We start from the raw sequence: 25724 nt of genomic DNA on the forward strand, positions 1-25724 counted from the left end.
CTTGTGAAATGCACTCCTGCCACCTTGTGGCTGTTTTTATGGCTTAAAACTGCTCTAAGGGTGACATCCATTAGTGTAAAGTTGTATCATCACCTCTTTTTGCCTCTCAAAAAAGTAAAAGACACCTTTGGGATAGGGCGTTTGGGTTTATAAAAACATGTAAATACATCCTTGGTATTGAATGAGTTCAGCATTTTCAGGCATAAATCTATTCAAAGACGTGTATTCTACACTGGTCACTAGGTCTCAGTAATGTCACTGTAATGTTCCGTGAGGCACACAAACATAAGACTTGTTTAAGGAAGAGTGTAAATGTGACTATAGGGGTTATTTCATGTCTAAAGAGCTCTAATAACATATCAAATGCATTTAGAAGGTAAGGTTTCCCATTCTCTAACTGTGATATTATTGGACACAAGTCACAGCAGAAAAAGCAGGAAAACCAGAAGCATGTCGTTTTCCTAACATGCACCTTCTCTTCTTTCCAACAGACGGTCCGACGACACCGTCCGTACAGGCAGCCCTTCAAGTCTGGTAAGCACACTCCAATTAACATAACAGGTTCCAAGCGACAGCAGGAGGTGTTCATAACAGCTTTTGGTGGTTTCAAAAGTGTGTTAGTGTGTCGCAATGTCCCACTTTGCGACACGTTGTCATGAGGGGATGCCCTGCTGTATTTGTTGTCATGGGAATGCATCTGTTCTCCATTAGGATCTTTCTGTAACGGCTAAAAACAGCACACACAGAAGTCTGCAAGTCTCGTAAACGTCCGCACAAGCTCTCCTGGCACTTTGTAGTAATTGAAGTTATTTTGGTCAGAACCAGCGTCTGTAGCAGAAGGGGGGGTTGAAGTCTGGCACACCGCCACACGGTATACGTTGCACTACTTGGATTCATGACATTTCACACTCACTTTTCCCATGACTCACATCTAAGTGGCTGCCAGATGATTAGTGCTGCCATTCATGGAGACAGGAAGAAGGGATGGGGGGGGGCATGCTTGGAGAACATGACAGCACAGAGTGGACTTTCCTCCAATCTGATGTCTGTCGCTGAACAACAGGAAAGTGCGTGCGAGTGGCTGAATTGTTCTGTTTTTGTCTAGAAGTAGCATACTAACAATGTGTTTGCTCCCAGACATAGAATCCAAAGACATGGCTGTTTCTTAATTGGCCACGGGCCATTCTAAAAATAACATTGAACCAGAAAAAAACAACAGCAGAAATGGGGAAAATCAGCTGTCATTTTACAAGAAAAAGGTGAAAATATTAAGAGAAAAAGAGTTTGTAATTCAATGAGAAAAAGTCATAATTTATCGTGAATAAAGTAATATTATGATGAAAAGCAACATCTTTTTAATGGTATAAAGAGGGAGTTGGCTGCATCTGCGCTTCCGAAAGCAGTGGATGCGGCTGGAGGGGCCCAGCAGAGGTGGATAAACCTGCTTTTCAGGTTTTCAATGAATAATTGAAAATTAATAACTAGAAATAAATGCATTGTGAAATAGAAAAGGTGAGCATTTTGTTCATGTTCTGGCTGTGTCTGGCTTGAAGTAAGCGATGAAAATAAATGTTACAAAAATGAGCAGTTCTTGGCCACTTTCACTTAGTTAAAAAGTAGCTCTCCTTGGTGTCTCTCATGACACCCCCATAATAGGCTTCTTCACCTACATCCCAAAGCTGAAAAGCAGTTCTTTGCTCAGACGCTGCTAACATGTGCTTTAACTTCAATATCATCTGTAAAATGTAATTAGGACAGAAATAATGTTGCTGTGTGGAAGGGTGCGCCCTTCCATAGACGATGGCTAACGACCCACGACACGCACAACCAGAAATGCATCACCAGCCAGCCTAAAGATCGGACCAGCTATCCGTGTATCTTGATGGATTAGAATAGATTGGCTCCCATTTGTTTCCACAAAGAGGCCTGGAGGCTCCACTGACCTATTTTAGTATCCATAACGTGGTCAAGACCACTCTCTGTAGCCAGCGTCCTCTCCTGACTGCCACGGGAGGGTGTGCACATCACCATGGGAACAGTGACATCAGTGAGGGTGGGGCCCACGACTACCAGGAAGGAGCAGCAGTCGGAATCAATCAGTGCCGAGACACCAATCCATTGGATTTTTATGACAATTTTAATGTCTCATTTGGATTTTTTTTAAAACCTTCTAAAAATATTAGTAAGAATTAGTAAGAATTATAATATGCAATGTCACTTACTTCTACTACACTACTCGGAGTGACTTTTCCATCCCAAGATAATGTAGAAAAGGTTTTACATTGAATAGTGCTACCATAACGACAATGACATTACAGTATACAGTAACTGGCACACAGTGCCAGTTCTTCATCACCGTCCACTTCAACAACAGAGCTGAATGAACCCATTCCTGCATGTCAAACCTAAATTGTAAAACTATAAAAACATGTTTCGTGTTAGCATTTTTGGCTTTGTGGAACTTATGAATTGTATTTACATTATTTTGGGGGGGAGGGTTGATTCGGTTAGCGTCTGTTTTGGTTATAGTCGGCCCTCCTGGATCGAATTAATGATGCGAGCCAAGGTATGCCAGATTGACCTGTTGCAGCAAATCTCTTATGCCAAATAAACACACAGTTGGGCTAGAACACTGGAATAGATCAGAGACTTGCGGTTAGGTGTCTTTTATAAGTGGTTGTCATCACTTCATCACTCTATTGTCTAATTTCAATGCCCACATATGGCCTTCATTATGGTAATTAGTCTGAATCCACCTGGTCTGCCGCTAGTTAGAACCCACTGACCCCCTAAAAAAATAAGTGAAGGAAGCATGTCACAATCTGCATCGCCTCCTGTGTGACAGTTTTTGTGTTTCACGTAGTTTTATTTAGTTTTTATTTTATTTTTATTTTATTTAAGTTTTACTTATTTTGTAGTTTTTCCTGTGTTGGTCTGCCCTGTGTCCCGTCACTTTTACTTTCCCTTCTACGCGCACCTGCTTCTAATTTGATTGTCTTATTTAGTAGAGCCGGGTGCGTTTGTCTTTCGTTGGTGCATTGTTGTTTGTTCTTCGTTCGTTGCCAAGTGTTGTATGTTTTTTGCGTGTCGTATGCCAGTGCTGCAGTCGCCTATTTGCTAAAATAAAAGCTAAGCTTTTACCTGCACCATTCGCTTCATCTCTGCATCCTGGGGTCGCATCGCAACACCCGCATGCCGAACCGTGACAAAGCACACCTGAAATGAGACCAAGCTGGTTTAGTTGGACACATGCGCACACACCCACACACACAGGATTAGAGCAAGGTTGGCCTAGTGTGCCACCCTGCCAGAGATCCCTGCTAAATGGATGGTGACATTCCAATGTCAGCATCACTTTGTGGAGGCATGATGACTGACCCAGATCTGGGTGGAGTTGAGGGGGGACCGAGGTGAGTCGGATTAGGCATGTGACGGGGCAGGGGCGGCAGCCAGGAGGGATGTTGCTGAGGCAGGGAGGTAAGGTTGAGCACAGCGGGGCAGGGGAGGGGGGGGGGGGGGGGGCATGCAGGGCCCAAAGAAGGGCACCTATCTTGAGCATGATGATGTTTTAACTCGAGGTCAGGTCGCATTAGAAGCAGGGACATGATGGCTCAGGATCGCCTGTTTCCTTCCATGGTAACAGCAGGGATCCCGATGTCAGACTGTTTGTCCCCGTGTCTTCCTCCGCCTTTTGTTTTCTATCTTCATCATTCCATTCAGACATCTCAAACCAACACCTGTAGATATACTATGTAGGTGTACTGTGTATATTTTAGGAAAAAATAGCTTTGTCATATACTGTAGGTGAAAAAGCCAACTGAGTATCATCTTCACTCTTGCTATTTTGTCCCCCATTTTTGCTGTTTTTTACTTTCTTCATAAATCATTTTGGTACATTTTTGTGCAATACTATGACTTTATTTTCATAATATTTGGAGTTTATTCCTAAAAATATTGGAATTTTTTCCCAAAACATAATTTTCATAATTATCTGACTTTTTTAATCCCATTCATATTTCGCCTTCCAGACACAGGAGGTCACCCTGCTAATGTCATCCTGTGCTTGTATGGCTTGTATGAGATAATTATGCCGTAAGAATTGCTTTTTTAATGTCCTGTGGGGGAGGGGTGCAAATGTAGAGGAGGTTGCATTTATGTTGCGGTGTGTTTAGTGCCCCTCGTGCCTGGACAGATAGAGGCTGTCAAAGGCATCTGCTGGACCTCTGGAGGACCTCTAGTTGCCATGACAACAGCCTCCCTATCAGTCGTTATAGGATATGAGAGGAGTGCTTGTTTTTAGGTTAAAGGTTTGGAATATAATTGCATGAATTGCATATTTTTTGCGAGATTGAAGCAATTAAAAGAAGTCCTGTGTTTTGTCAGCACATAACAGCTGAGACAAAGAAGCCTGACTCAGTGAGCGGTGTGGTGGCTTGCGCCCTCTGGTGGCGACTTTTTACACTGCACAGTTTGACACAATAGTGCGAGCGCTCTCGCGTGTGCATCACAGGTATTCCCCTCATCTTGCAGGTGAGCCATTCCCCCCGGTGTCCCAGCAGCCAGGCAGCCATGGCAGATGGTCGGCAGCCAGAGGAGCACTGGGCCTCCAACGGCCAAGAGAACGGCGAGAACGGCTACTCCGCCTACAGCTACCGGGAGAACGGATACCATGGCGGTGCAGCCGCACACCCCGGGACAACAGGTACGTGTTTGTGACTGGTGATTGAGTTTTGTCTGTGGCTGAATGCGCTTGGTTGGTCCTGTACCGTCCATGATGTAAGTGTCCACATCACCCGCTGATGGAATCCTAGACAATATTAGGATACACTGCCTTTTCATTTCCTTCCTTCCACCCATTTCTTGTCTACCGGGTACGTGTGCCTCTCTCTCCCTTCACAGTGGATGACTCAGACAATTTGCCTCCCTCCCCTCCTCCCTCTCCGTCCGCTGAGCAGATCGGGCCAGCGGCACAAGGTACACCCCTCCAATGCACACTTTTAGCGCCGCTGAGAGCATCCGCATGGTCGCGTGAATGGTTTCTGAAGCATAACTGAACTCGGAATATATCAGCTTCTTCTCCTCTTTCCTCTTATCTTTGACCCTCAAGTCGCAGGGTTTGACATGTTCTTCGCACAACGTCAAACCCTGAGATGTTCCATTACTTGGAGTAATTCATCTCATTCAGAGATTCGTCAGATTTGTGTGTTGTATGTGTCACGCAATCACCCATATACATCACACAGCGTCTGCTACCCAGTCGTCTCACAGTTCTTTTATTTATAATGTGGCAGCAAAATAAACTGATTAGCATGTGTAGCCCTTCTCCCGCATGTGGCACTCGCACTCCTGCCTTCCTTGCCCCGCCCCCTACACATGCCCAAGGCCAAAGGTCACATAAGTCCCCTTCGCCATAGATGTCTCCAACAATGTCTGTAACATGAATTTACAACTTTATTCTCGTAAAGTTACGACTTTATCTTCGAAATGTCAATTTTTTTTCTCAATGTGGCCCCAATGCTTTTTCATAGAAATACTATAATACCATATCACTGCCTCAAAGGTTGACTTTTGCGTTGTCATCAGTGCTGAACATCTGTACATACTGTACATGTGTGCAGAGCCCATTTTGTGCAAGAGGCCGCATGCACGGCAAAATGGGCAAAGGATGCCAGTCGACCCCTGCTAGTGTAATGACACAACTGGCACTCTTTTTATTGTTAATTTTTTCAGTAAAAAGAATTTATTAAGCAATTTGTTTATGATCCACTAGTCGTCTCAAAGTGTGTCCATTGCATCGCATGCGTCTCCATCAGTGGCTAAAATGTCTTGTGCACCCATGTAATTCCAGTTCCCTCCATGTCTCACCCACCTGCCCCACTTCCCTTGTTTGAGAAGATAAAGTCGAGCCTGTCAGTGCTCTCTCTGCGGAGGAGCATCAGCAGGATGAGGAGGAGGAAGAGGAAGTTGCCGTTTGCCAGGAGGAAGTGACATGTGAGCATCCGGGCTCTCCACTCTTAGAGCAGGCAGATTTGGTAACAGAACCGCAGGCTTTGGGCTGCGAGCAAGCCCAAACACCTGAGGTGCTCAATGGAGGAAGTCATCACAGTCCATCACAGAAAGGTGTGTGTGAGGGTGCACTTTGCACCAGGCCGATTCCTCCTGTATGAGTGTGTGTGTGTGTGTGTGTGTGTGTGCGCGTGGGGTTTTTATTTTCCTGTGCGTATTTTTTCTGCTCCCTGCAACTTTGCTGCTCTTACATCCTAACGCTTCGTTTATTGGCATTATTTTGTGCATTTCCACAACTCCATTTGCTTTGACGTGAACCTTCGTTGCAAGACATTGTCAAAATTGACCATGGCTGTATTGGGTGTGTTGCCAGCTGCATTGTAAATGCAGTTTTCGCTTGACACACTGCAGTTGGTGTTTGCGCAGCGTATCTTGGTGCAGCGACTTTCCTTTGGTTCCGTTTCAGAACCAGTATTGAATGTTTTCTCTGGTTCTGACTTTGAATTGCATTTGTCTTTGGTGATTGCATCTTCCTATTGATACAATGATCGCACTGTGAGCCTTCAAACCTGACTTATAGGATATTGTATAGGTAGGCGTACACAATCTAGTCCTATTGCAAGCACTATATGTTCATTAAAGTGGTTGTAGTGGGGTAAAACTGGGATGGACCGTATTGAGAAGTGAGTTTATTTATCATGGTTACCTCATTTACATATGGTAAGCAACATGCTTAGCCTATTCAGTAATGACTAAATAAAGACAGGAGTGAATATTGACAGAATCATTGTAGAATGAGATTTTGCAGTCGCACCAGGAAACAAATTTGCCATGAAGAGAGGGGTTGGGGGCATATATAAGTCACACTGGACAATCGCATTTATTTAGAAATGTATTTCACCAAATTAAAGACCACGAACAGACAAGTAATCTGCAACGCCAAGTTATTCAACTACACAATAGTACAAAGAACAACAGGCTGAGTAGGTGTCCGATATGTAAACATAGCATCTTAACTGTTCCACATGAGCAGAAAGCACATGCCTGGGAGACTGAATAAGCTAGATGAACATAACATAATAGCGAGCCAGGCCGACAAGCAAGTTCACCAAGCTCCCAATCTCATCCCACATCACTGAATGGATGCAGAAGCATGTAGTTGTCGCAAACACCCTCTCACGGGTCTTGACGTTAACATCATGGCATCAAAGTCAGGATGCACAGCGGAAGCAATGCTGCAGGATGAGAAAATACAGTGTATATATAATACATATTGTAATAATATATAGTATATATCATATATTGTTTTTAAAGGCTGGATCATGTCCCGTAAATGCAATCAAGTAATTGCTCTCAGGCTGACTATTGTACATCAATAATATGTGTGCACAGTACTTCCTGTCATCTAACATCACGCAAATTCATACCTTCATTGCAGCTGTGCACGTGCAACTTCATTGGTGCACTGCAGAGTGTTTGGATAGCTGCTGTTTCTGTGTGCACAAGGCCTTGGCTTGGCTGTTGTTGCTCAGCTTTAATGGATGCCGCATTTAGTTAACATGACTCAGCACCAAACTGCACAGTGTCCTCCAAACTCGCAGCACAGCCAGAAGAAAATGTTGGAATGGAGTCTTGTGAGTCTGCAAGACAGGAGGCAGAAGAGGCAACCCAGTCCATTCCAGACGTTGGTGCTGAATTAAAGGCCGCATGTGATACTTTTATGAAAGCATCAAAAACCTACTTTGAGTTTGGCGCAGCGTCAGAAACGGAGATAAGTGGAGGAGCAGTTCCGCACGGCATTGCAAAAGCAATAGGACAGAACTCAAGAACCTTTTCCGAAAGCTTGTGTCCAGTCGCCAAAGATTTGGATGCGTCTGAGGAGAGATGTTCCCCCGTGTTGCCTTCAACTGACATCATCATAACCTTAGCAGAGAAAGACATCCTCCACCACCTCCATTCTGATCAGCACGGTTCTCAGCAATCAGGAACCTCCTGGGAGCCATTGGACCTTGCAGGCGTCCTCCCTCACACATCCCTGCAGAAGAGGGAGCTTGGCAGCGTAAGACGGAAGTCGGTGCCCACCAACGTGGCTGCTCTGGTCGGTAGATCTTTGGCCGAGCTCACCCTTGGAACTTCAAGCCTGGTGGGTGACCAAAGACGCAAGCAGGGCTTGGGGTACTCTGTAACTGAGTACTCCGGACCAATGCCTTCTCCTGACGACAAGCCCAGTCCAGGAGACGCCTCTTCTCCTAGTTTCCTGATGCTTGGAGCTTCTGAAGTTGAAGGTGGTCAAAAATGTCAACCGGGTCATGAAGAGTGTAACCATGGAAAAGTACCTCCAGGGGCCAAGATACTTGAAAGGGCCGTGACCACTGGAATTAAACCTGATCGCTTAAGAATCCCAATGACCACTCCAAAAGACAGATTGATTGAACTTCGATTGCAGAGCGGTCTACCTGCTGATATGAAAATCCAACCAATTCCAGAAGTAGATATTGAGAGAGACTCCTCAAGAGAGGCCTCTCCTGTCCCACCAGATATGTCCTTCATATTTATGTCTACAGAAACTGGAAGTCACCCAGAAACCCCACCCAGAAACCCAGACCTTACCTCACAAGGAACGCCGTCAACTGGAGAGAAGACAAAGGATGTCTCAGATGAGATTGAAGCAAAAAGCAAGTCTAGTGAGGTTAATAGACGACCGAAAACAAAAGACAAGAAATTACCAGGTGATCACAAGACGACTGCAAGATCAAGAAGAAGAGAAAAGGAAGAGATCCCCAAAGCCCTAAAGCCCTCAGATGGGAAGTGTACATTCTACTTACAGGAAGACACTCCTAAGCCACAATTACCCTCTCCCATCATAATTATACCTCCAACACAAGTGGAAGAGGATGACGATATTGAGATTGCTGAAGAGCCACGAGAGATAATGGACGATGCTGACATACATATGATCCCCAAAGTGGATCCGGCTGACCCAGGGATGCTGAAAGTGGACAGGAGCAGCACTGGGCAGCCTGATTCGGCCAGCCCATCCCCGCCTCAGCAACCGCCGGGCAATGAGGAGGCGATGGTTGGTCCAGATGTTGATGTTGAAGTGAGAGAGGAGAAGAAGGCAGGCATGGAGGACAACAGATCTGTCAGTCTAGGTCAAAAGGTGGACGCCACCAGTTCAGCCGTTTATGAGGACGCTACTGTGGACGTCTCAGACTGTAGTTGGATATATTCAAAAGGTACTCATCATTCACATCTTGTGACATGGAGTGGAACCTCTAAGGTAGAACACAACTTGTTTGGAGACCCTGTTTTTGAATCAGTCGATTCATCTAAATGTAAATACGGTAATCTCTCTTTTATATTGTTCATTGGTGACATACGCCACCGTGAGTTTCCGTCAAAGTAGGGTTTCTTATTTATGAATGGAATATTTTCATAATTGGAAACCTATTCATGACCTCCTCAATACGTTTTTGTTACCCTTATTAGAAGCCTGTCGACATAACATAACACCCCATAGTCACCTTTACACTCCTATCACCAGTAGGCGGACAGGAAGTGGGAGTTTCAGCTTTCCGTGGGTGATGAAATAAAAGCCGATGAAGTCTGGCGATTGTGTGTGTCACCGAACAGAATTGCGCATATCATCACCACATCTTTGAATGTGTCTCCTGAATGCCTTATAGTCTATTTAGCCATGTTTATGCTTGAAAATGCTTCATTTAGCCACAAAGACGTAGCTTTTGCGAATTTGACAAAGAATAGGCCTAATTTAACAAAAAAACATGATTTACTAATTAATACAGTATGTTATTAAGAAATCGTGAGAGAGTGATGCTGGAACACAAGGTTAACACTCTATCCTTTCTTTCTATCCTAATATGTAAACAAGAAATTGAAAAGGCACTGGTGATATTACTAGCATAAATATGCATGCTGATGCGCCACTATGAGACTCCCTCATATAGTTTTTATGCAACTTCTGGTAATAATAATCATAATAGTAAGGAACATTTGTTTTTGGCATTCTGAACTGAACAACCATGCTCAGGGCGTTCACCTTGAGAGGTTCCACTATATTTGTTTGTGGAGAATTGGTTCCTTTTTTGACGCCTCTCTGCTGCAGATGATGACAAAACTATCATGACAAAGCAAATGGGAGCCCTTCCTCCAACCCAGGGTGTACCCGGGGTGGACACACCCAATAAACGGGCACCTGGCAGAGGAAGTAAGGTGTCACGAAAACATCCAAAAGAGGAGATGAAGAAGAAAAAAGGTTACAGTTCATTTTGATGTTCTGTATTTGCATCAATGACGCCGCGGCGGTGCGCATTGCAGTGTAAGTTTCAGTTGTGGTTAATCTTGTCTCTCCTCTCTGCTAGTAGGTGTCATGCGGAGGGCGGACCTTCATAAGGTCTCAGCCCTCCAGAGTCGAAAGGGTGTGGCCAAACATCCTCGGCCTGCTCTGCTTCACGGCTCTGCTAGACGCAAAGCCACAGGTGAACACTTGTCAGTGGGATCTCAGCACCCTGGATAGAGAGAGCGCCAGTAAATAGCAGTGGAATTGATGTAAATAGGCTCAGGTATATGAAGCCTAAAGAAAGCGTTATTCCAGTGTTGCAGATGACTGCTCTCTATCTATTGGTGACTCTAAGCAGGCGCACTGTGGCTGGCAAACATCATGGGCTGCTCATCCTGTTGGAAAAGGCCTTTCGTCTTTTATTGTTTAGCTTTTTGTTCAAAAGTTCACACCTTCTGCGTCATACTGTGGCTATGTTGAGCGATAGTTGTTGTTTTTTTCTTTCTTTCCGGCTATTTCACTTGTTTTGCTGTTGTGTGAGGAGACTGGTGGCAGTGTTGATCCTGAGCTGCTGACTTTGACAACCTGCATTCCCAAATTGCTCCCCCTGGTGCTTGATGTTGACCATTACAGCAGATTTTCTTGGTCTCTGCAGGCATAGAAAGCTCCCAGCCTTTAAGTGTCCACCAGTCCAGGGAGAGACCAGCCGTAAGTTGCTGCCTTTTTTGGCTGTGTATTGCATGAAAACATTTTTTCTGCACGCTTGCATTTGTCTTTTTCGTTCTGTCTTGCATGCCAGCCTCTGTCCTTGCATTTGTCTCATCAGAGAAAATCTGTAAGTATGGTTTATTCTTCCATAAGCATCTGTATTCTGTGAAACCACCAATAGACTCATTTCAGGATCTCTACACCCCATCTCATGTCATAATTTATCCATTGGTCTCTCTGTTACATCACCATGTTCGTGGCATGCCCCCCCCCTTCATCACCAAGAGCCCCACCCGGCCTGTTCTGTTAAAGATGGCAGTGCAGCACTTGGGGTCCAATCAGCAAATACCCCGTCCCAGCTCTGCCTGTAGTCTTAAACGGAGCCCCCAGGTGGAGGCGGTGCTCGGTGAGGCTCGCCCCACCTCTGCATGCTCCCGCCCTCCCCCTCCACCAAACACACAGGTAGAGAAGGTACAGTGAATGAGGTGCAGGGAACATATGACGGACTCATCTACCTGTGCTTCCATTCAGGAGCGAGCGTACCGCAGCCCGGAGAAGAGGTCGTCTCTCCCGAGGCCATCCAAGTCTCTGACGCGCCACCTCCCCGCTGCCGAACAGGAAGAGAGTGGCCCCTGCAGGCCCACGTGTAAGCCGCGTGCCAAATCAACCTTCATGCAGTCATCCCATTTTCACGCCTCCAGTGATCACTCGTCATTTTTAACCATCTCACTGCCCCCACCCCCAACCCGCCTTCCTCTTCATTTTGCATCACTTCAAGCCATCAGCACCGAGGCCAAAGCCGACAGCAGGTCTGGGAGGGGCCCGAGTATGGCAGGTAGAGCTCCTGTTGGCATCCTCCTAACCCCCTCAGTAACATCCACTGACAAGTAGACAAGCACACACACGGTGTTTATGTAGGCCTGTCACGATAATCCATTCATCGAACAATTAGAAACAAATTAGCCTCCTGAGAGAGTTCATGCTGACATGAATAAGGCACAGAAGCAATAGTTTCTAAGGTCAACGCAACAGCCCCATTGTGGGAATATTTCACAGACGAACCGATATGTCGCATTTGTTCCAAAGTAGTGACGAGGAAAAAGGGGAAGACAAGGGACGAAGCAGCGAAAACAATCCTCGTAGTCCCGCAGAACATTGATTTTCTTTGGTTTCTTTGGCCTGCCGTATTCTTGTTTAGCACATGCGGCCACAATGTCCTGGATGTAAGACACACCGGTGTATGTTATAGCGTATGATTCATGAAAAAATCACAGAAAATTCAGTGTTTGGTTCGATTACATTTCAGATTTTAGTGTCAGGGTTTTATATTTTTTCCGTACAAAAAATAAATTTTCATGCCTTGTATTCAACTGAAATTGCCAACATTTGTTTGAGCTAAAAAGGAAATGAAATGTATTTATGGTGACCGAAAGGACAAGATAGCAGGTACAAGCGGCCGAGATGAGTTTTCTCCGCAGGGTGGCTGGTCTCTCCCTTAGAGATAAGGTGAGAAGAACTGTCATCCAGGAGAGACTCGGAGTGGAACCGCAACTCCTCCCCATTGAGAGAAGCCAGATCTGGTTCGGATGCCTCCTGCATGCATCCCTGGGGAGGTGTTCAGGGCACGTCCAACCCATAGAAGGCCTCGGGGAACACCTCCCAGTCCTTACCACCATCAAATGAAACGTCACACACAGTCTCTCCTGTAATACTGTGACACATTTCTTGTCAGGCACCGACTCAACACGTTCCTGGTCGGCCCGCAGTGGCACCTCCACCCCCGGATCCACCGCCGTCACGCCCGGCACCCCGCCCAGCTACTCCTGCCGCACACCTGGCTCGCGCACGCCCGGTAGCCACACGCCCAAGTCCTTCAGCGTTCTCCAAGAGAAGAAAGTGGCAATCATCCGGACCCCGCCCAAGTCGCCATCCTCCGCCCAGCGGCAGCTGAAGGTTCTGAACCAGCCTCTGCCTGACCTCAAGAATGTAAAGTCCAAGATCGGATCCACTGCTAACATTAAACACCAACCCAAAGGCGGACAGGTAATAATACTAATACCATTTACTGTAAATACATGTCGCATATAGTAAATGTACAAAGGCACACATACCTTCTCTCTGATTTAGGTGCAAATTTTAACCGAGAAGCTGGACTTCAGTCATGTTCAATCTAAGTGCGGCTCTAAGGATAATCTGAAGCACACGCCCAAAGGAGGCAATGTACGTACGCCACAAAAGTCTCTTCCTTGTCTCCTTTTATTTGGGGTCTTCCCATCCTCCTTTTGTCTCTGTTGGATATACAACATTAGATAGAACATTGGACAAGCATCTGTTACAGCTCACGTTGTGGTTTAAATGAGCTGAAATACGCTCTGGCTAAGGGGGTTCAGGTTTTACAACCGGGGGCACTTCCACTGGATTAGAGGGGCTTCTCTGGAAGAGAACCCTCAACCTTGAGTGGCCCCTGTTTGCACCATCTGTGTCTAAAACACACAAATCCTTGTCATTCCCAGGTCATGATTCCGAGCGTTAAACTGGACTTCAGCCACGTTCAGGCTAAATGTGGCTCCCTAAACAAGCTCCAGCATGCCCCAGGCGGAGGGAACGTGAGTGACTCAACCATATTAAAAAAAATCAAGAAATCCAGTAATCCCTCCTTTATTGCGATTAATTGGTCCCTGACCTGCCAGCAATAAGTTGATTTCTTTACTTTTAAATTGGATGTTTTCTAAATACGTTTTTATTATTGTTAGAATTGTTAGAGCACACTAGGCATGAAATAGCACCCCTATATCACCTTTACACTCGTATTACCCAATATTGTAGACATAATAAGCAAAATAAAACTTGTGCCTCTGTGTGTTGCTGTAAATGTGCTGCGGTGCTAGAGAGGACAGAAGAGTTTTAGTTTGGAGCAGGTTATGGCCAAAACAGTCAACCATGTTGGGACTGTTGTGCCTAGTTGTTGGATCATACAAACCTGCAACAAAAGCCTGTTGTTCTAGCAATCAAGTCTGGTGCCATGTAGGCCAAAATATATAAGATGTGCTTAAATATGTATTTTTTTTACGTACTATAGGTGTTATTCAACCATGAAACAGCATGATTTATTATTGGCTATATTTCTAAACTGTAATAGAGTGAAGCTATGACCTTCGAAGCGCAGGGTGGCGAGGGATTACTGTACGCTAAGTCATGTTTACTCATGAACCTGTGACGCATTGCATACAGTACAATGGCGCAGCGGCAGTTCTAGCTTCACCCCAGCCCCCACCAACCACCCCCCACCCCCAGGGAGCCTTTTGGATGACAGGTGTGTTATGCACGTAGAACACGCGCTACATGTAGGGCCCCTCCATCCCATTTTGCCGTGAGGCATGGAGCACCAAGTCAGCCTGAGGCAGGAGAGGAAAAAAAGAGATGAGAAATCCGACACTGCTCCCGTTGCCTCAATGATTGATAGAATGCAGAATCTGACAATAAAAAGGTCAGAATTCACTCTTTCACCTGTCAGTTCCTGTTGGTGTAAAGCTACAGCTGCAGCGGGAGTGGTTTTCATCCTAGCCTAGTATTTGTTTTATATAATTCTATTAATTATTTGTTATTTTGAACAAGAGATATTTTGCCCATAGTTATTCCCTAATTTTTATTCATTCATTCATTTTCTACCGCTTTTCCTCACAAGGGTCGCGGTCCCTAATTATTAAATATTAGCAAATGAAGTCATTCAATACCAAAGACGCATTTAGTCATTTTCTAATCCCAATTGCTCGCTCCCAACAATGTATTTATGCGTATTTTAGGGTTTCCTTTCGGGCAAAAGGCAAAAAGACGTGACTCTCCACTAATACATTTCACTTCAGAGCACTTTGAATCCATAAAAGTGGCCACAAGGGGGCAGAAGTGCATTTGATTAGAGGTCGGCAGGGATCAAGTGAATAGAAAATCTGTAACGTACCTATGTTCTACTGCTGATTATTAAAGAACGGAAAAAGGTAGAAACAAATGTTTATTTCCTGATGAAGCCAGGAATCTAGTCTTTCTTTTGGTAGCCTCCATGTTTATATCGCCTGAGTACGCAATGTTCTGTGTCCCTTGAAAGATCAGTCCAAATCGTCTATCATGCACCTGCATGTCTCACATCTTGTGATAACCCAGTACTCCTTACAGTAAATGAATGATGGAAACTGTGAAGGTTTGCCTATGACTGTACACTATGAACAAATATGATCTTTTTTGGCCACGCCCCTGGAGATGGCCATCCTGGCACTGCAATGGTATACCATGCTGTACAGAACGTACACTGGATTGATGTCTGATGGAAGTTTAATTGAAGCCCTTTGGCGTGTGTGCTTGGCGTATAATCTCTTGTCTCGTTTGAGTACAAATTAATCTGAATTTATCCACATGCATGTCGTGCCACCCCGCGCTCACTCATGGGATAATCCCACTGTCGTACCGCCGCGCTTTTCCCCGCTGTGAATACAGAATGACGTGCGCGATGATTCTACTGATTCTCGCAGGTTCAAATCCAGACCAAGAAAATCGATTTGAGCCACATCACCTCCAAATGCGGCTCCATGTCCAACATCCATCACAGGCCAGGTAAGGTCACGTGATGAAATGAAGACGATGTCGGGAGTCTGATGCCGCTCCTTGTCACTCACAGGCGGAGGAAACGTGCGCATCGACAACGTGAAGCTGGACTTTAAAGACAAGGCTCATGCCAAGGTCGGCTCTATGGACAACGCCAGTCACATGCCAGGAGGCGGGAACGTGATGGTACAGTCTTGCTTTTCATTGGATAGCTGCTGTCTTGTGAAGAATAATAAACCCCGCCCCTCCCACTGGCAGATCGAGAGCCACAAGCTGAGCTTCCGGGAGTCAGCCAAAGCTCGGGTGGACCACGGAGCTGAAATCGTTGTTACCCACTCCCCCGGGATGGAGGCAGGCGGCACCTCGCCTCACCTGTCCTCCGCCGGCAGCATCAACCTCCTGGAGTCGCCACAGCTCTCCACGCTGGCCCAAGACGTCACCGCTGCGCTGGCCAAACAGGGCTTATGAACCACCTTCATTCGACCACAAGCGTCCAGTGTTCTCCCACGGTCCCCTCCAGAGACCCCCCCACCTCTCCCTGATACGTCCGCTTTTAAAAGGGAATTCACAGATTGGTCGTCACCCATCAAAGTTACAGTTTCTGACTTTTCGTGTTCAAGAGGGCAAAAGATTGTATGTTTTTTTCCTAAGCTTCTTCAAGTTGATTTGCAGCTATGTAGAAAGCGGTGAGACCTTGATCTTGGAGAGTCTGATGAGCATGTGTTGACATTTTAAGAAAAAAGAGGGTTTGTGATGGATGTCTGATGGCCTGTTTTATGTTTTTATATATTTCACTGTAGTTTTCTACATCCAATAGACTTCTTTCATTTCCTACAAGATGAATGCGTTTTGTTTGCGTTATGAAATGAAATGACATGTTTCTCTCCTCCCTATACTGAGAATGAAAAAAGAAAAGTTGTATGTTGTATCTGTCTTACGTAAAAAAAAAAACATTCCACCTTGAAAGTTTCAATTTGGTGGAAGCAGTGTGGTTGTTTTGCAGAGATGGGTGCGTGGAAGATGTTGGAATTCATTCATTCATCGTTGTAGTGCGTCCGCTGCTCACTGTTGTGAATGCCCCCCCCCCTCCCCTGCCCTCCCCAGTCTCTATCTACGCCTGTGTACGTGTATTTAAAAGATGTTCTGATGGGCAAACGCTCACATGAAAAACCATGAAATAAAGAACATGAAAAGTGGCTGCAGTTCATCTTGTGTCTTGTCTCAATAGGGGTGTAGCATTTTATACAAATAAACGAATAGAAGAGCCGTACAGTAGAAAATGTCACGGCACACCGTCATTTCAAATCAAGGGATTCATTCCTTTTTCTGAAAATGAGGGAAAAGCAGCATGTATAGCTCTTTCTATGGCCAAAGGGTTCCATGTTGTTGCGGTAGACCTGCGATTAGGAAGCGTTTTTATCACTTCACTCGCAGGAATTCACAGAATGTGTGAGTTTTTTCAAGCCATGTGTCCACTAGGGTGGGTGACGCTACAAATTTGTTTGTTCTGGCTGGAAAAACTTTACAATAAGACACACAAAATGACAGTAGTCATAAGTAGTCCAGTAGTAATAAGGAACGGACCTACCTAACCCTAACCACTACTCATTAGTTCCGCAGTAACTACTGTATTTGTGTTTACCTTATTGTAAAGTGAGATACTGTGTGCCCTGTACTGTAGTATTACACCAACACATTGGTCAAACAAAGCACCCTATGCATTGCTGACTCATTGTTCCTGCATTGAGGGCAGCTGCTAAATCACCTGCCATGGGGCCAAACAAGGAAAAAAGTACCAGCAATTTGACGTTATTGGATTCAAGAAAAAACTCATTTCCATGCATCTTTGACATCAAGTGTTATTGTCTTTTGGAACAAATACTCAACCGATACTGATCCTATACCCTTTGTGTATTGATACTATCCATCCGCCCACCCTAAGTGGTTAGCACCCTACACTGATCCTACCCTTGGTATCGATACTATGGATAGTTTAGTGCATTCACATTCACACTCAACACTGATACTACCTTTGGTATCAATACTATCGAGAGTTGGATCGATCCGCCCTCCCCACGTGGCCTAAATCTGACACCTGCCCTGGGTATGATACTATTGGTAGTTGGATCAATCTGCCCCATTCCACGTGGCATCCACTGATACTGATACTACCCTTGGTATCGATACTGTCAGATAGTTACATTAGGCCTATTTTAAGGGGGATTCAGCCTAATACTAATACTAGCCTACTACTACTAGTTGTAGTCGTAGTAGTAATAATCAGAATAAGAGTAATGATGATAGTAATAATAATAGGCTAATTAATGATATAATAATGATTATTATATAAATGATCTCTGTCCACTGGACAGAATGGTTACAGAGTTTGAGCAGCGGTTTTGCAGTGTAGATTGTGTGTACTTGTGTAAATTTAATGGTGGCCTAAAACAATTGAGTATCTCTACTAAATCTGTCCAAAACTGGAAAAGTTATATCCCGGTTCTTGTTCGTTATTTGTTTTTTGGATTTTTTATTTATTTATTTTTTAATGTCCACTCCATGCATTCATATCCTGTGCATCTCCCCGTCCTCAGAACCTAGTGACGCCCCTGACCCACCCCCAGCTGTTTACATCCGATACCATCCTTCCACCCCACTGCTCTCCATTTCTGACGCTACCCTTGGTATCAATACTGTCAATAGTTGTATCGACCCGCCCACCCCAAGCGGCCTCCATCTTTCAGATACATACACCCGGTATCGGTATCAATACTACTCGATATTCGGATCAATCCGCTAGCCCTTAAGTGTTCACGCCCCCTTTTCCAGCCCACCTGTGCTGTTCGACAACCTGTTGAAGCGTGAACGTTCGCTTGAGCGTCGCAGGGTGTTCGACGTAACGCTTCTACTGCGCCAAAGCCAAGGTCAACATCTGGCGCAGCCGCACACATGCTCTTTTAGGCGAGTCTTCCGCCGTCGCTGTTCGGCGCGGGGCGGTACTGAAATCACACCGCTGGCTTCTCCTCCTCCTCTCCATGTCTCCCCCCTCCTCTTCTTGCTCCTCCACCTCCCTCCCTCCCGCCACAGCGCCGCCGACACTTGCAGCCATTTTACGCAGGACGAATCCAATCATGTCGTGAGAGACGCTCGCCGCTCACCTGCGCCAAAAACCGCCGCCGCCAACCGGCGGTCGCACACGGGCGGGCAAGCAGGGAGGTCCGGCCAACATGGTGAAGAGGAAGAGCTTGGATGACAACGAGCCCGAGTGCGGGAAAGGAATACCGTTCCCCATCCAGACCTTCCTGTGGCGGCAGACCAGGTTAGCTGATAACAGGTGTTCGTGCTGTGAAATTGCAGCTGTTTGGAATAGAATACAATTGGATCGAATCCAACATGTTTTCCATCGTCGCCATCACAGCTGCGTCGATGTACTTTCGTTGGCCATCATCTTATCATGTTTGTGTCTATTTTCAGTGCATTTTTGCGCCCTAAGCTGGGAAAGCAATATGAAGCATCTTGCGTGGTAAGTCATTTAAATATTGCCGTATGACCAATGGGCAGATAATCTGTTTTGATCAAGTGCACGCTTCATTTTACATTTAGCAAATTAGTTTTGCCAGCTTGATTCCTCCTATTACCCAGGAGCAGAACTCATATCCATAATGACGCCTGGCCAGATCCCCTTGGATCTCCACAGAGCTGCCACTGTCTCTCCCACAGGCCTGATGGCGGACATCAAGTCAAAGAAAGCGGCTTTAGTTCCTGTCTCATGTGTCCTATCTGCTTCTTCTGGCTCCCTCTCCAGTCCTTTGAGCGAGTGCTGGTGGAGAATAAGCTCCACGGCTTGTCACCGGCCCTGTCGGAAGCCATCCAGAGCATCTCTCGCTGGGAGCTGGTCCAGGCCGCCTTGCCTCATGTTCTCCACTGCACCTCAATTTTGCTGTCCAACAGGAACAAACTGGGTAAGAACGCACCTGATAACACACACAGGCAATTTAAAAGAAAAAAATAATAATCATAATGTACATGTTATTACATCTAATAGCTTATAACAGTTGGATTAGAAGCACTGAATTAGACAACACTGAATTCCATCCTGCTACATCTTCTTATTCTCTGACAGGTAGTGCCAAATCTGACAAAAAACAGTAACTCTCCAAAGAAGAAAAGGTAGCGCCCAATATTTTTTTTCAGGAGCGCTAAATCCCTTAAAGTAGTGCCAAATCTTTGAAAAATAAAAAAGCTAGCGCCAAATATTTGTTTAAAAAAAAGTCAAATAGCTCTAACCGTATCTGTGAGCGTGTGAATATGTTTGCGGCTATGAGCAAGGCCAAATAGGTAGCATCAAATCTTGAAAGAAAAGGTAAAAACACTTTTTGAATAGCGTCAAATGTATCTGTAGTGGTCCAATATGTATTTGTGGCTATGAGGGAATGCAAATAGGTAGTGCCAAATCTGACAAAAAATGGTAGCACCAAATCCCCGCTAAATCTTTCAAAAAGTAGTGCCAAATTTGTTAAAAATAAAAAAGCCAGTGCCAAATCTCTGTTAAAAAGTGCAGTAGCTCTGTGAAGGTCCAAATGTGTTTGCAGCTACGAGCCAGGGCAAACAAGTAGCACCAATAAAAGGTAGCGCCAAATCTTTTTTTAAATAGCATCAAATGTATCTGTAGTGGTCCATATGTATTTGTGGCTATGAGCAACACTTTAAATGTCAAAAGCGTGTCCCTGTACTGCTTTGTGCTTGATTTGAACTCACTTGAGGGGGTTGTCATGTGACAGTCCCAGGATGTGGCATTCCCCAAATTTGTAAAAGCTTCTTATTGGTTAAAAGTGTATTGGTAAAAGTGAAAGAGCAGTATTGCAGGTCCTTTCTTCCTGCAGCTGTCAGGCTGTACAACCAGCACTGCTCCCAATAGACTTCTACACCACTATGTACATCTGTGTAATACTTGCTTTTATAGTCAGTATAGTTACTCCAGACCCCATTCACTGTGCAATATCTGATCAACCTCCATGTGCAATATTAAGGGCTCTAAATGCAATATACTAAGTTCTATGTGAAGTATTTCCATAATGCCTCATATTATCTCACTAGCAAGATCTCAGTGTATAGACTGGTCATATATCTCATCTTGTTTCATATTATCTGCATACTGTATTGTATATAACTCTGGGAAAAACTGTTGATTTTGTTAATACTTGGGTTGTTTATATTGTTTATTTTTCTATATTGTGTATTTTGTACTGCTTAACTGATTCTGTACTCTTGCTGCTGTGCAATGCAAATTTCCCCACTGAGGGACGAATAAATACCTTATCTTATCTTATCTTATATATTTGTATTTGATTTAACAACCCTACAGAGGACATTTCATGGGGAAAGAAAAGTGCTATGTCTGCCCTTCCTTTGAGATGGACTATTGATTAACTGTTGTCTTTCAGGTCATCAGGACAAGCTGGGCGTGGCGGAGACCAAACTGCTCCACACGCTGCACTGGATGCTGCTGGATGCCGCCCACGAGTGCAACCATGAGCCCAGCTTGGGCCACGGCTGGTCGGCCGGCAGCGGGGGTGGCGCCGCCTTCCTTCAGCCTGTGGGGAACCAGGGCTCTTCTCCGGGTGCGCCCGGCTCTTGCGCCAGCTCCGCCTTAGGGGGCTCGGGCCCGCAGAACAGCGGCTCCCTGCTGGAGGAAGATGAGCACGCTCGCACCAAGCTGTTCTACAAGAGCATGGCCACCGTGGAGCTGTTTGTGTTCCTCTTCGCTCCCCTCATTCACCGGATCAAGGTCTCTCTGCGCAGTAGGTGTAACACCAATAAGACAATAGCTAAATCTGAAACATTCTGTGCAGGAGTCAGACTTGACTTTCCGTTTGGCCAGCGGTCTAATTATCTGGCAACCCATGTGGGAGCACCGCCAGCCTGACATCCCCGCCTTCACCGCCCTCATCAAACCGGTCCGGAACATTGTAACGGGTGAGCAGTCACCGCCTTTGACAGGATAGAGTGATTGTTTTTGTTAATCGGGTTTCTTTGGTTCTCCAGCAAAGAGGAACTCCCCAGTGATCAACCAGTGCAGCCCCTGTGGGACCGGAAACCCTGGTCCATTGGTGAGTGAGGTCGACAGAATCTGTTGCATCATTCCCTAGTTAATTAAATGTGCTCAGGCAGGACTCGGAGGCTTCTTTCCCTCCCAAATGGTTGCTGATATTCATTAACGCCTGGCATCCGGGAGCATTAATGTGGTTAGCTGGGGTTACAGCAGAAAGCTCCAGTCTTTAATCATCCACAACTGCCGGTCTGCCCATATCAGCCTTCCTGTGCCTTCCGCAGGGCTTTCAGGTGGTTTGTGAGGCCGGCCAGTCCGATTCCTCTTCCTCCCCGGCTGCGGGAGAGCACCGCTGTCGCCGTGGTAACTCGGTAGAGAAAGGCGGACCTTCTCAGCAACCCCCATCCGTCAAAGGCCCATCCAAAAAAAAGTCAGTGTTCTGTGTCTCCTTCAAAGCTCACACTCGGCATCTGTCTGTGACATAACACACCACCTTGTTTCATGCATCAATGTACTGTTAATCCATGCGGTAAAACCCGACTGCATGTTCCTTATTATTGCCGTCAAATGCTTTCATGATGAATGGTTCCTCCGGGGGCGGCAGTGACCCGCGCTGATCCCCAAGCCGGTGCCATCATCTCACTGATGGCTGAACATTTATCCCTGTGGCCATGTCTGCAAAGCGCACGGCTCGACCCACTGGGCCACATGGAAGTAATGTCACTGTGTGTCATTGAGTGACGCTATCCCCTTGCAGTATTTCTTCATGCAGCTGGGGTAATTATGCCGAAGTAACGTGCTGGCAGTTTTGCCATCCCGGCTTGGTTTGGTCTGCCCATAGCAAGTCTGAGAATGTGCATGTTTCCTCGCCAGGCTTTTGGAGCCAGTCTGTGTCTTTGGCACAGATGATTTTTTTCTTGGCAGTTCATGGTATTTGACGTCATGTTTGTTCAAAACCATGCACAAAGGAACGTCTACTTGTGTTATTTACATGCATATATGTTGTCATTCTGCAGGAGTCTTCATCAAACATGTTTCCTGTGGCTGTTATCACACACAAAAGCATTATACATACACTGCATACACGATACGCTTGTACACATTTTGGTGCATTTCAGTGGTTTCAGTTTCAATGTCACCATTCAAAACACTCAACCATATAGGCTGTGATTGGTCGGTTTGTTGGATATAATTTCTGTGTTTTACTCTTCTCCAACTTCACATCGAAATTTGCAACAAAAATGTTGCAGATGCAGGAACACTCCCCTTCTCTCTCGATTACCATTGTTCACTCGCGACGAAGCAAAAGGAATAATGTAAGAACAAGTAGCTGAAATGTTGAGCATGTTTGGGATGTGCTGGATTGACGATATGGTGTCACATCAGACACTGACTGGTTTTCAGACCCGCCCATTACAGTTCAACTGCATGTTTTGCCGTGGCCTATAATTGTGGCCAAGCTAAGGCAGACATTCGTTGAGCTCATGAAAAAGTGGAGCAAAAACAAAAGTGCTTTAGTGCATTTTAATACAGTAAATAGTCCATAATAATCCATACCCCAATACAATCATTTCAGCTCCTGTGATGACTTCAGCTTAGTCATCCCACAGCACCGCTTATCTTACAGGCCTGCCGATACCGAAGCAGTTTCCACGGCAACGCTGTCCACCCCTTCATTCTTCCTTGTGCCGAATCGAGGGCTGCCAGCGTCTCAAGGGGGTCTGGCTGTCGTCACCCTGTCTCTGTAACGAGCTGGTCCAACAGCAGCAGACAGCTGCTGGCTATACGGTGAAACATGACACAGCATCCCTCTGCTGTAAGCGCTCAAAGTGATTCATGTAGATATCGACCCTTTCTGCTAGACTCCTTCGCTGCAGCCGCCAAGATTAAACGCCTTCCTCCATCTCTCGCTCATGTGCTATCAATATGTTTCCCCTCAGCGAGCGGCGCTGCAGCTCGCCAACTGCTGACCTTCATCTCGACATATTAATAGTGGACTCACGTAGACTGAAGCTCCAATTGTTGATGGATGAATATTGTGCAAATGTGCATCATAGTGTAGTTCTTTGTTAAGATGCACAGCTGATTTTTGTCCATTCCGTCATATGATGTCATAAAATCATGATAGAGCTCAAATGCATGGGTTAGTATGACGAATGAGTGGATGTGGTTTGTTGCAAACTGTTTTTTTGACAGTCACCATTCCAAAAGGCTTGATGAAAACCAAAACCTCAAAAGCCCAAAGCGTTTTTTTCCATAGGAAATTATGTCAATCCAATTTCTTTGTTCCATACTTGGCAACATTGTTGTGTAGGCTTAAAACTGGCTGCCATTTTCCTCCAGGACATCAGCTCCTGCCGGTGTGCCAGTGTCCCTGTCTCAGCGTGCCCGCTACGCCACCTACTTTGATGTTGCCGTGCTGCGTTGCCTTCTGCAGCCTCACTGGACAGAGGAGGGGGTGCACTGGGCCTTGATGTACTACCTCCAACGCCTGAGACAGATTCTGGAGGAGAGGCCGGAACGAGCCCCGGAACCTCTGGTCGCTCCTCTGCCGCGCCCGCGCAGCAGTTCCATGGTGGCCGCCACCCCCTCACTGGTCAACACCCATAAAACCCAGGTGAGCGTCTCGACTACAGATGGATTTTTCCCCTGTTTTGTAAACACAACTGAATATGCTTGCATTTTACAGGACATGAGCCTGAAATGCAATGAGGAGGGCAAATCTCTGAGCACCGAGACATTCACAAAGGTTTCCCTTACCAACCTGCGTCGCCAAGCTGTCCCTGATCTTTCGTCTGATCTTGGCATGAACATCTTCAAGAAGGTTGGTTTTAGAGGGCTTAGTTGAGATGTAGATGTCAGATGTAGGTGTCATGTACAGCAATAAATACAAATGCCAAAATAGAAGAAGGTAAATTATAAAAAAAAAGTAGGGGGCCGAGAACTGAACCTTGAGGGACACCGTGAATGATTGGTGAACATAAGGGTTGAACATTTGGGCATTGAACGGTTGGGCATATAGGAATAGAACCACTGTGCCAGAGACCCTGATGCAGGCCAAACGATGGGAAAATGGGAATGTGGGATATGGTATCAAAAGCTGCCCTAAGGTCGAGGAGGATGAGAATGGATGGCCAGACGAGGATGTTGTTGATGATAAGAATGAGATCTGTTTCAGTACTGTGGTAGGGCCAAAACCTGACTAGAGGATCTTGATCTTGATTTGATCTTGCAAGTAATTGGCCCTGGAGTTGGGTGGCTTGTAGCACATGCCATTTTAGACGATTTTGACTGATTTTTCAAGGCACACGGACTGTGCAGACTATTGAATTCTATGGTTGTACAAACATGGAACATACAAAAAAAAGATTAGACTTCCATCTTTTATCAGAAGAAAAAGTTTGTGTTTACCTTTTTCTGCTCTTCAGTCATCAGCAGTAGACATACCATAGGTAGATTTCAGGAAAATATCAGTTCCCAACAAAAAAAGGAGGAAAAACAGCTTTTTTCTGAAATGATACCTTTGAAGCATGACCTCCACTTTCACACATTGTTTTTGCTTTTGTGACAACAACATAAATAATTTTCATATCAATGTAACTATTTATAAATATAACACCATGAACTATTTACAATTTTCACATTTGGAACTAAACTGTGTGTGTATGCGTGTGCATATGTTAAAATATCCCTACAATGCGTAACCATCTGCATCCATCCAAGGACAACAGTTTTGTAGATACTACAGGAGTACAAGAAGGTTTGGGTGTCTCCGAAGTTCCTGTCACTTACGCATCTCTTTCAGTTTAAGAACCGGCGTGAGGATCGGGAGAGAAAGGGCTCCATTCCCTTCCATCACACAGGCAAGAAACGCCAGCGTCGTATGGGTGTCCCCTTCCTGCTCCATGAGGACCACCTGGATGTCTCCCCCACCCGCAGCGCATTCTCCTTCGGGAGCTTCTCCGGCCTGGGTGATGATCGGCGTGCTCTGGACCGTGGGGGGTGGCAGGCTACAATCATGGGTAGGCTCTTGTGTCTTTTTTTTGTGTATTGAAAAGAATACAG

The 25724-nt window shown here is 45.6% G+C and overlaps 2 protein-coding genes across 34 annotated transcripts in view; both read left to right on the plus strand.

The window, feature by feature from the left end:
• The window catches only part of LOC131104179 (microtubule-associated protein tau-like), a 29575-nt gene extending 12771 nt beyond the window's left edge, over positions 1-16804 (plus strand). For 3 of the 17 annotated variants that reach the window (XM_058051078.1, XM_058051082.1, XM_058051079.1), the window contains 4 exons: positions 492-534; positions 4531-4702; positions 4900-4974; positions 7608-10396. In XM_058051078.1, coding sequence (XP_057907061.1) covers positions 492-534; positions 4531-4702; positions 4900-4974; positions 7608-9412 — 2095 coding nt within the window. In that variant the 3' untranslated portion in view covers positions 9413-10396. Of the gene's footprint in view, positions 1-491; positions 535-4530; positions 4703-4899; positions 4975-5895; positions 6121-7607; positions 10512-10961; positions 11015-11105; positions 11142-11299; positions 11477-11545; positions 11661-11792; positions 11850-12746; positions 13058-13141; positions 13235-13527; positions 13621-15537; positions 15620-15683; positions 15797-15868 lie in introns of those variants that run through there. The other 14 variants (XM_058051080.1, XM_058051083.1, XM_058051086.1 and 11 more) reach the window with 14 other exon arrangements.
• A 1708-nt stretch (positions 16805-18512) lies between these two features.
• LOC131104471 (protein unc-80 homolog) overlaps positions 18513-25724 on the plus strand; it is a 32237-nt gene continuing 25025 nt past the window's right edge. For 13 of the 17 annotated variants that reach the window (XM_058051681.1, XM_058051684.1, XM_058051687.1 and 10 more), the window contains exons 1-10: positions 18513-18929; positions 19085-19133; positions 19416-19572; positions 21055-21398; positions 21463-21586; positions 21656-21720; positions 21944-22089; positions 24003-24276; positions 24349-24483; positions 25465-25681. In XM_058051681.1, coding sequence (XP_057907664.1) covers positions 18838-18929; positions 19085-19133; positions 19416-19572; positions 21055-21398; positions 21463-21586; positions 21656-21720; positions 21944-22089; positions 24003-24276; positions 24349-24483; positions 25465-25681 — 1603 coding nt within the window. In that variant the 5' untranslated portion in view covers positions 18513-18837. The remainder of the gene's footprint in view (positions 18930-19084; positions 19134-19415; positions 19573-21054; positions 21399-21462; positions 21587-21655; positions 21721-21943; positions 22090-24002; positions 24277-24348; positions 24484-25464; positions 25682-25724) is intronic. The other 4 variants (XM_058051695.1, XM_058051683.1, XM_058051688.1 and 1 more) reach the window with 1 other exon arrangement.

The sequence above is a fragment of the Doryrhamphus excisus genome, chromosome 16 (assembly GCF_030265055.1).
Source record: "Doryrhamphus excisus isolate RoL2022-K1 chromosome 16, RoL_Dexc_1.0, whole genome shotgun sequence".
Taxonomy (NCBI): Eukaryota; Metazoa; Chordata; class Actinopteri; order Syngnathiformes; family Syngnathidae; genus Doryrhamphus; species Doryrhamphus excisus.